The sequence below is a fragment of the Leguminivora glycinivorella genome, chromosome 25, assembly GCF_023078275.1.
Source record: "Leguminivora glycinivorella isolate SPB_JAAS2020 chromosome 25, LegGlyc_1.1, whole genome shotgun sequence".
Lineage (NCBI taxonomy): Eukaryota > Metazoa > Arthropoda > Insecta > Lepidoptera > Tortricidae > Leguminivora > Leguminivora glycinivorella.
In genome coordinates, this window is record NC_062995.1 from 7,590,219 (window position 1) to 7,601,088 (window position 10,870).

The 10,870-nt window shown below is 36.3% G+C and overlaps 1 protein-coding gene across 4 annotated transcripts; it reads left to right on the forward strand.

The window, feature by feature from the left end:
- The first annotated feature begins 2,538 nt into the window (after window positions 1-2,538).
- LOC125239361 lies at window positions 2,539-7,373 on the forward strand. Of its 4 annotated transcripts, none has more exons than XM_048146915.1 (3): window positions 2,539-2,698; window positions 3,950-4,869; window positions 7,079-7,373. In XM_048146915.1, exons 1-3 carry the CDS (start codon window positions 2,680-2,682, stop codon window positions 7,232-7,234), a joined length of 1,095 nt encoding a protein of 364 aa, XP_048002872.1. In that variant the 5' UTR covers window positions 2,539-2,679; the 3' UTR covers window positions 7,235-7,373. The 4 variants fall into 4 exon arrangements, with proteins under 4 accessions (XP_048002872.1, XP_048002875.1, XP_048002873.1 ...); XM_048146918.1 differs by having other exon boundaries at window positions 3,950-4,275; XM_048146916.1 differs by lacking the exon at window positions 7,079-7,373 and adding an exon at window positions 5,245-5,562.
- The last annotated feature ends 3,497 nt before the right edge of the window (window positions 7,374-10,870 follow it).

Here is a 10,870-nt window from a genome sequence, read left to right on the forward strand (position 1 = left end):
CTTTGACCTCCTTTAAACGCCTGTTGCATAAAATACTATTAGCTATGTTTTGTGCGAATTTGTAAAACCGACAATTTAGCTAAACCCATAGATTTATAATTATTAAACTAGATTGTGGAATCACATTTTTTGCCATACTAAATTGAACCTTATCACTGAGACAGAAAGGTGATCGTATCAGACTATCGAAAACGGTCCACATGAGAGGGCATTGTTTAGGCTGGTGTCCCTCTCGCACGTGTGGCCAGTGTTAATGAGGTTACCATAGTAGTAGTATTTTTATCTGTATATTACCTGACTTTATAACTTCTTATATTATTTTAGTGTTATATTCAAACTAGGGTTTCGATATATTTCAAAGAATTGGAAAATAATTATAATGTAATTATTTTGATGCCAATAAATCAAAGATTTGTATAATGACATGACAGTGATGACGTCACTGAATAATGTTGACATTGTCAGTAAGTGCGAGAGGGACACCAGCCCAAACAATGACCTCTCATGTGGACACACTTTTTGACCTAACTACTCATTCTGGTTTAACTGTAATTCTGTGGCTAAACCCAATATTTTTATATTTTAAACCAAGGTTTACTTTTTGTAACAAACTTTTTATGTATATTCATATTTTATTATAAAACGTTTAGGTGTACTATAAAGACAGATCAAGATATTTTTTTATTTCACATCAATATTTTTTTAGTTGCTTGTAAGTTTTTGAGAGCTGTTTAAGTATTTAAGAGAAGAAATATTGTTGATTCAATAAAAAAATTGCTTATATTTTTCACGCTTTTCATTTAAAGACAATCTAGTTCCATATCTACACTAGATTTCCTGTTTATAGCAATTGTTTTTAGGGTTCCGTAGTTCCGTACCAACACAGACCAACCCCTATAGACATCTATTACAAGACGACTCGCGGTCGCCAGCCTTCCTAGTATTTACACTGATATAAGCGCGGGCGCTCGCCGTGCCCGATCAGTATCGACCAAGTAACAGACCCGAAAGCAGCGCGTGTTTTTCGCACAAAAAAATTGGAAAACGGTATTTTGATGCCTTAAAGATGTCCACCTGTAGTGTGAAATGGTGTGGAAAGGTAACAAGAAGCTCACATTTAAAAACAGACGGCATTACATTCCACAAATAAGTCATATTTATAATTTATTCAGAGCCGGCATAGGTCAACTTACATTGGCCACTTACGCGTCAGTAGAGGGACAGTCATACTTCTGTCCCTTTTCATCTGGCGCGACTGCCCGCCGTCCTTGAAACGGCCAATCACAGCGCGCTTAACACATTCCCCGACCGCTCCTCGCACCCCAAACACTGGTGACTCGTATCGCGAACCAAATATACAAGACTGCCACTCTATAGGAGGTTCTCTGTGCGTACCAAAAAAGTAGATACAAAAGCAGGTCTGTCCGTATGTCTGTCTGTCACGTTACTAAATATAAGATTTATATAGCATTTCGCCCTCATAATTCGCCGTATATTTCGCTAGTTTACTGCATTCAATGATAAGAGACAAACGCGACGCCAAGGTATTTCAGAGCGGATATCCACAATTCTAGAATGGCATAAACGCTCACGAAACGAAACGCTAGTAGATATCTATCTCTATCGCTCTTGTGTATTGGCGCGACTACTGATGTGCCGACGGAAAGTTTCCAAAATTCTGAAATTTTCACATAGGAAAACTTCGGAAACTTTCCATACTTTGTATGGATAATTGTATGGATGGAAACTTTCCATTTCATAAATTTTAATTCCCTTTATTTTTCGTGAAAGTTTCGTGAATTTTTCATGAAATTTAAGATTTTTTTGGAAAGTTTCCGCAACTTGCACATCACTAGGCGCGACCTTTCGCGGCGTTTCGTTTTCGTTTCGCGTCGGAGGAATGCCATTCGGCTACGGGGCCAGTTCTATATTTCTCGAATGTTACATTTTAAATCGTTTGCGATAGAAGTATAAGGCCAACGATGATGATGATAAACACAAACAGGTAAATAATAGGGATGTACCGACTAGTCGGGAAAGCCGACTATCCGGTCACATTTGTAGTCGGCGATTAGTCGGCGACTAGTCTGCAAAAAAGGCCGATTAGTCGGCACTTGATAAATGATAGGAAAATAGTACAAAATAAATTATCGGATGATTTATGGTCGTATTATGTACGTATTCGTTATGCCCTTGTTAATCAAAAGAACAAATATCAGTAATCATCACAATAATTAATGACTTACCTAAGACTATCGGTTTCATAGGCAGGACCACTATCTATTTTAAGCTAAAAAATGGAAAATGTGTATAAGTATTATCATAGACATTTGAACCTGAACAAAATATGAAAAGCGCGATAGAACCCAAAAAATGACATTTAAAAAATTCTGGTGAAATTAGTCGGTAATTATGTTCTGGCCGACTAGCCGACTAATCGGCCACCAAAGCGCCGACTAGTCGGTAGTCGGCCTAGTCGGCCAAATCACTAGTCGGTACATCCCTAGGGATTTACTAGTAAATAACTATTACCGTCATACCATTAAATCGAACCGTGTCTTACAAGCACTAAGCGATGTCAGCAGTAATTAGTTTTCATGAAACACTGCGGTCATTTCACGCGACATGGCTTTTTGATTATTACCTACGTTGCACTTCTCATTTGGACCAGGCGGCGATATGTTACGGACAGTTTTACGTAAGAATTTTATTCTTTAATATAACTGATACCTGACCCTCTAGCACAACTTGCCTTGTCGCGCGTGAGTCCATACACGAAGTCGCGCTTGGGCCATTTTTTTCAAAGTTGTCCACTTTTCTTGTAACATGGGTATTTTTTACGCGATTCTTACTCAGAATCGAGAGCTCTTTCGATCCTGATAGGAGAAAAAAGATGTCCCAAGATTTCCATACATTTTTTCAAACCTTCCATTCCGTTACCTTCATACAAAATGTATGAAAAAGTGGTAACGGAATGGAAAAAAAACCTTGGGACACTTTTTTTCTCCTATTAGGAAGAGCTCGCGATCCTGAGTGGAAAACACATAAAAAAATCCAAATCTAAAAAAAAGTGGAGTGGACAACTTTGAAAAAAATGGCCCGTTTGATGTATGGTCTCGCGCGCGATAAGGTAAGTTGTGCTCGAAACGAAACGCTCGTAGATATCTATCTCTATCGCTCTTGCGTATTGGCGCGACAGAGCCAGACTATCTTTCGCGGCGTTTCGTTTCCGTTTCGCGGCGCAGAAATGCCATTCGACTACGGCACCTGGTCTACCTGGGAGGCCGAACTGCTTGAAAAACATTTAAAAACTCAAAAATAGGGGGTTCCCGGAGATAAAACTTGGCTGGATCGATTTTAATTGCCCCGAAAACACCGATGTAGCAACATTTTATCGAAATCGTTATAGCCGTTTTTGTGATACCCAAAATGTAGCATATCCTACAAGAATTGTTAATTTTTATAGTTAGGTAAGGTACAGCGGGACAAATCTCGACTAGTCGACTGGGGGGCAAATTGTAACTGATCCATTTTTTCCATTATTACACTATGATGAGTTCTACATGTATCCACTGAGCACGCCTACCATATACATATAACCGGTGGACACTCTATTTAATAATGCAAACATTCTAAACACTTGCCACTTACATTTGCCCCCCAGTCGAGATTTTCCCACTCTCTACCTTTTAAGTATATAATGTGTCATATGTCAGTCATTTAATATACTAAAATAAACATTTTAAATATACCAGTCATCGACTTACTGTGTATTGTAATAGGTTGAAAATAGGTAAATTAATTTGTTACGTAAAATGTGCCAGTCAGTAAAAATAGGCCGACACTGCACATCTCCTCTGTAGAATAGGTAATAGGTATTCATTGTGCAAGTTTTTAAGGCAAAACAACCGTCAAAAGGTCAAATATTTAACGCAATAAATCAATTTAGTTTCAGTATTCTTACCAACAATGATGTCAGCGAATCAGAAGCAGCCATATTTGTACCGTATGCCACTCGACCCAAACGCAAAGGCTGTACCACCATACACGGACAAACTAGAAATGTACCCGGAGAAAAATGTCATTAAAGGTCGAACGAGCAATCTCAAAGACATATACCTTAACGAATACACATTTACCGCAAAACCCATTGAACCGGTTAATGCCCAACCGGTTTCTAGAGCTGGAGAAATAAAACAGAAATCTAATAAAAACGTACCTGGGTTCATCATAAAATCCGTGGACTTGAAAAACAATGATGTTATCAAAAATGAGGTAAATATAAATGATATTTTTTCAAAAGTCAAACCAAGTCAGATACACAGAATAAAAGTACCCTTAATAAGCGATCCGGTTAATGTACCAAAACAAAATGTTGTACCACATGTCCTTCCCGGACTTTCAAAAAATCAATTACAAGAATCAAAGAAAATCCCGGGAAAATTCCCGATAAACGAGTATATACCGTTAACCCAAAGACCGCTTAAATGGTCAATACCGATAGAAACCTTAAAAACGGTAATTAAACCGGCAAATAAACCAGAAGATGCCAAAAACCGGTTTTCGTCGTTAACGGAAGAAATGCTCAACCCGTTGCCATTAGCTCCCAAACTTAGTAATTTAAACAAAGATAGTATGCTGAAGGAAAAATTAGTATCGTTGCTTCTGTCTTCAAGAAAAGATTTAGAAAAGCAAGTAAAGGACTTACAATCAATCCATGAGGCGCTCAAATCAGAAACGATGTACAAGATCGGCTATCTAACGAGTCATATGAACAAGATGAACAAACAAATAACTACGTTATATAAAAATGTTCAGAATAATCACCATAATTTGGATTCGCTTCAAATTTTAGAAGCTTATGAAAAGGTAATTTTAATACGCTTATATGTATGCAGTAGGTATACACGTAAGTACTTGTCACTTATATCCGTGAGAAATGAGAATTATAACTCGCTATTTATTTTTGAGAGACTACTTAGTATTTATATAAAATAGCAACATCTACTAGGTTTCGGTTATTGTGGGATTACCCATTAACCGGTTAACTTAAAAAACCGGTTTATCCGAATTATTATTGATGCTTAGACATTAAGGCCCAGTTGCACCAACCATATTACCTATGTATAACAGACAGACTGGTATATATATAATTGCACCCCCCCCCCCACTATAAAATTTTAGCGAACATTTTAACGGTGACAATTTTGGTGCAACCGACCTTAAGTTTTCCAAATATTTTAGGTGAAAGGAAAAGACTTGACGCAACGCCCAGCCACGAAGTCCTTCCTAAGGGCTAAAAAGCCTGCTCAACGAAAAAAAAAGAGGAAGAAGCCTTCTGGATCGCCCCTAATAAGCCTGATAAAACCGATCAGCTGGGCATACTATGACGACTAAACCTTTGAATTAGATAGGCAACAATATTTATTTTAGGACACTTTAAATTTTCACATTCTGTAGGCATTAGTGATCAGAACACTAGAGACGCTAAAAATTTATAATATTTACTATATCTAATAACCTAACCACAAAATTAAAATAGTGGGCCGATTTTCATGAAAGATGGCTAAGAACACTCCCGACTAATTCAGCTTTCAAACAAAAAAAAAACTAAATCTGTTCATCCGTTCGGGAGCTACGATGCCACAGACAGATACGTCAAACTTATAACACCCCGTCGTTTATGCGTCGGGGGATAGAAACATTTTAACTTTTTACTTTTACAATTCTTGTAGCTGATCGTATGACATGACACCCCTTTTAACTTAATATTGATTTTCTTAGGGAACATACCCTACCTACGTGGCACGTTTAGGGGGGGGGGGTCGTCAAAATACTACGCTTGGTCACAGAGGGGGAAGGGGGGCCTAATTTCTTGTCACGTAACCTGTGGAATATTGGCCCAGCCGTGGCCAACAGTGGGACGCATATATAGACTGGTGATGATGATGAAGGCTATGGGATGAAAATCATTGTTTAAAGGCCGAAAAAAAGATGACAAACACGCTATTAAATTTGATAACTTTTTGCAAAAATTGGTCACGTTAGTCACGTAGTATAGAGGTGAACTTCATGTATACTACGTAAAAACTATAGGGGGAGGGGGGTCTTGGCATATATTACGCTTGGTCACCCAGGGGGGAAGGGAAAGGGAGCAAAAAACGGCACAAATATGGTCACGTAGTTTGGGTATGTTCCCTTATACACCGGCCAGCAATTTTTAAGCTTTTATACTTCCTAGTGTGACAAATTTTTGTTAAACTACAGCTTGGTAAAAAAGGGAAATTAAATGAGGAGTGTATGTTTCCAATGGGTTGGCAACGCGCATGTGACACTCCTTGAGTTACATGCGTCCATAGGTTACGGCGACCGCTTTTCATTAGGCGGACTGTATGCTTGTTTGCCACCAACGTAGTATAAAAAAAATAAAAAATGGCACTTTTTTTTCATTATAGTAACACGTACTGTTCTGATACAAAAGTGATTCAATAGTTGCCACATGCGAAACGGTTTACATAGACCGTAGCGCCCCTATTTAATTATTGTCTACTATTTTTTGCCAAATACAAAGAAAATTAATTTATTAATTCTAGCCCTAGAAGAGAATGCGAGTCAGACAGACATAGTTGATCAAAATGATCGATTTACCTTTATAAATTGAAATAGATATCATACACGAAAGAAAAAACGACAAGGCCAACTGGTGGCCGAGCCGGGAATAGAAACCAGGTCTTCAGCTTACGCGGCTAACGTCTTTACCACTAGACCACCAGCCCGCCGTGGTACCCGACGAAATTTCTCTAGTGTATGTTATCTCTGATAAGGCTAGGCGCCTTTTTGACCAGCTCTAAGGGCGAGCAATTAGTGATTGCACCTCCTATACGAATCCTTTGCAGGATTACGATATAGCGAGAGAGATGGTGCTGCCACCTATACAACTAGGGAACAAATCAAATTATTTTATTGAATATTTTTTAATTACCTTTGTTCACTCTTCACATCATTTTCGTTCACAATTTTTCATTTCGTTTACAACAGTCACTGAAACCTACAAGATAATCATGTTCTACTATTTTAGGTAAAAAAGAACAACGAAACTGTGCGACAGCTACTCAACGCGATGCGAACTTACTTGAGGGACAAAACAAGGCCGGACCAAACGGGATCGCGCATTGAGGGAAACCATAATCTTAATAGTATAAGCTGGACTTACTACGATGATACAATGCCTTGAACTATATTGATATGTAGTAGAGATGGGCCGAATATGGATTTTGCCGAATACGAATATTCGGCTACGCCATATTTTTAAAGCGAATGTTAAGATGAAAACTATGAAATGATTGATAATTGTTATACATACAACAACTATGTTCTTATGATTTATTGGTTAACTAAAACTTAGTTAAAACAACTCTGAACTCTTCTCAACTCTCAAACTACGGTTTTTTTTAACTTTTTTACAACACAATTGTGTTTATATTTTGTCGCATTTTTAGTAGTTACTTTGAAAGCTACTAAAATAGGAGCTTATTATGCAATGGAATACGTTAGATCTTCATTAGTTATTTACTTTGTTTATTCGGTAAATATTCGGCAAAGTAACCGAACTATTCGGCCGAATACGAACATTAAAAATCTTGCCGAATACCGAATATTCGGCCCATCTCTAAAGTTAGTTAGTTAGCAAGGATGATATCAAAGAGGATCGAGTTTTATAGAGTTACTGTCAAAGTAAAATGTGTAATCACAGTGCATAGACTGCCATCTCTTGACACAGGCTAAAACTTTTGAACCTCAGTTTTGACAACTTGGCCCATATTCTTAGCTTGATATGTTTTAAAATGTCAAATATTAATATTAGCGCCATCTAGCTGAGCGTATCCCAAAGATGTAATGCCATCTAGGCCACCGTACCTTTTTCTGTATGGTACTGAGGTACGTTTTTTTCTTTATCTGTCTATACGGAGTTATATATATCTTTGATGATATATACCGGGACTGACAATCTAATACATGGACGTAGATATTGTAGATGAAACAATTTTATTCAGGGTTACAAATGTAAAAACTACAGCTATACGCACATTTAATAAGGTGTTTTCCAAAGTGTATATATATTAATTTTAAATATGTCCAAATATATACATATGTTTACACACAATTTTTACACAGGACAATCGGGGCCTTACTTTTTATTTAGGTATAAGTGAAGTTGTAATCTAAACTATTTCGAATAAAAGCCTTTTTATATGAAATATATTTTATTATTGTTAAAATATAACACAGTGCACAATCACGCTTCAAATAATTACATTTTTACATCATCTTCAGTTACACCCTGTGGCTTATTCCACCACAGTGACATTGACACTTGACTAGAGATGCAACGAATAGTTGTTTGGCCGGATACCGGATACCGAATATTCGGCCCAACCATCGGCCGAATATTCGGTATCCGGCCGCCGAATATTCGGATAACAGAATTTAACCTACAATACCTGCAGGGAGCGGGCGCGCGTGTCGTGCAGGTTTTGACTTGTTTCGTAGTGAACCTCGCGCGTAGTCCACTTTTGTTTTTTTTTTTAATAATAAAGGGCTATGATTATAAGTATTATAACCGTAACTGTTTTTTTTACATTTAATTTGTTTACTCCAAAATCATTCAATAAAAAATTGCATATCCGGTATCCGGCCGGATAGTACGTCACTATCCGGTATCCGGCCTAATTTTAAAATAAGGGCCGAATAGGCCGGATACCGAATAGTAACCGAATATTCGGTGCATCTCTACACTTGACACTGACAATTTTGTGCCTATTTCTGGGCTGATAAGTAACATTGTGACTCAGCGTCAATATTTCTTAATTGAACAGTCAATGAACGGCAAAGTGTCACTGTCGGGCGACAATTGTCACTGCTGTAAAACAGGCCACTTACTGTATGAGAGATACACCGAATAGTACTATTCCGACATCTCTTCACGCAGATGACATGTTTTTTAAAACTACAATTACAATAAAAGTAGTTTTCAAAATTAAAATAGTTATTTGTTATACAAGGGGGCAAAGTTGTATTTTAACGCCGAGTGTGGAATTGAAAAACGAGCAAGTGAAAGGATTCTATATTTGAACCACGAGCGAAGCGAGTGGTTCGAGAATAGAATCCTGAACTTGCGAGTTTTTTAACACACGAGAAGTAAAATACATTTGCACCCGAGTGTAACACAAAACTTTTCCCCTCACTATAGCGAGGAAACTACAATGCAAAAAATGCGTTTATCACTGCTTCCAGTAGTTCCACAGGTGGTAAATAATCTTTATTACTAGATTCACCTACTTTTATCAATTTTAAAGCAGTTAGTTTGACGTTATTGAAGGTCAAATTACTTTACCCACTAGTGGATAAAATGCGTTTTTACCCGCTGGTATTAAAGGACAAAACACGTGTTTCCGAGCTAGTGAGGGGAAAATTACTTTTCTTAATAAACCGGTTAATTTATACAGAACCGGTTATAATCTCTATTATATCCTACTCTGCAAAATGTTATTAATAAACAATTTAAATTTTGGGCATAATCTCTATAATATGATTTGATCATAATTAAAAATAAATACTGATCTAAGAAACTTTTGTTCTTAATAATTCTATTAAAATTAAGGTGCAATCTTGTAAAGTAGGTTACAAGATGTCACCAATGAGATTTGTTTAAACAAATAAATATAAATTAATTATACGTAAGTATCTACATTATGAATACTCTATATACATAATACATGTCATTCTTTCAGTACTAAGTACTAATATTACAATAAAACTAGGCTGTTATAAAAACAAGCTAAAAATGTTATGAAAGATGTATTTTTTCCTTTTTTACGTAAAACATAGACTTTGTTAAGGGTGCATGCAAATTTTTGCCAAAATTGTAGGACCCTTCAATAAGATTTTACATTGATTATGTGGATTGTCTATGAGTAGAGTTCAAGACTTCGTAAGTATTAATCACTTAAACAAATGCGTTATAATATAACGCTTATATTATATTGATCTGTAATGGCACTTGGTGCGGTATCTAAATAAAATAAAAAAATAAATACCTTGCTAGAAATTTCTTAACGATTTTTCTATAACTCCCGCTCCGCCTGTGTGCAATAGGCTAGTTTCCTATACTTAAAATATTTTATGCAGTGCACGAAATAAAGCACCACATAATTAGAAGAAAAATATGGACAGTAGTTATGTTTAAACATAATTTCAATTTTATTAAATCTCAAAGAGAAAGATATAAAGTAATTGAATTGACTGTGACGTCACTCCTCAGTATTTCATAGTAATTCCATATTAGCAAATCGTTTTGACAGTTCTTAAAAAGAAGCTGATCAATTTGACTAGTAGGTAACCAGCCCATTGCACATTTACTTTTAGGAGTGTGATGATAAAACTATAAATAGGGTTGAATGGAAATAGTGAGCAGTTAATATAAAAACGAGCGTAAAATCAGCCGTATTTTTTCTTAAAAAAAAAACGAAGTATCTACTAAAATTAATAATACAGTTAAGTACAGTCGTGTCTTTTAAATCTAAAATTAGGGCTATATCTTGAGATTGTCATACATATGTCATTAAATTGTATATAGGCTTTGTGTCGCACAATTACTATGTCACTCGCACATAATTCTGCTTCGAAAATAATATTTATGTGGTAAAAAATCGATAATGGTACAATTGTACTTTTGTGTAGTTGTACTATTCCATTCTATTATATTTCGAACTATATCTTGATACTTGCAATACATCAATTTAACATCATTTGTGTAAAGAAATTGTTAAAAAATAAAACAATTATAGTACAGTTATTCCGTTCTACCTTC

What these genes read in the sequence shown, in the direction of transcription:
- LOC125239361 (XM_048146915.1), top strand. An exon ending in TTTTAGAAGCTTATGAAAAG is followed by an intron (nt 4,870 to 7,078) that starts GTAATTTTAATA and finishes CTACTATTTTAG; the next exon opens with GTAAAAAAGAACAACGAAAC.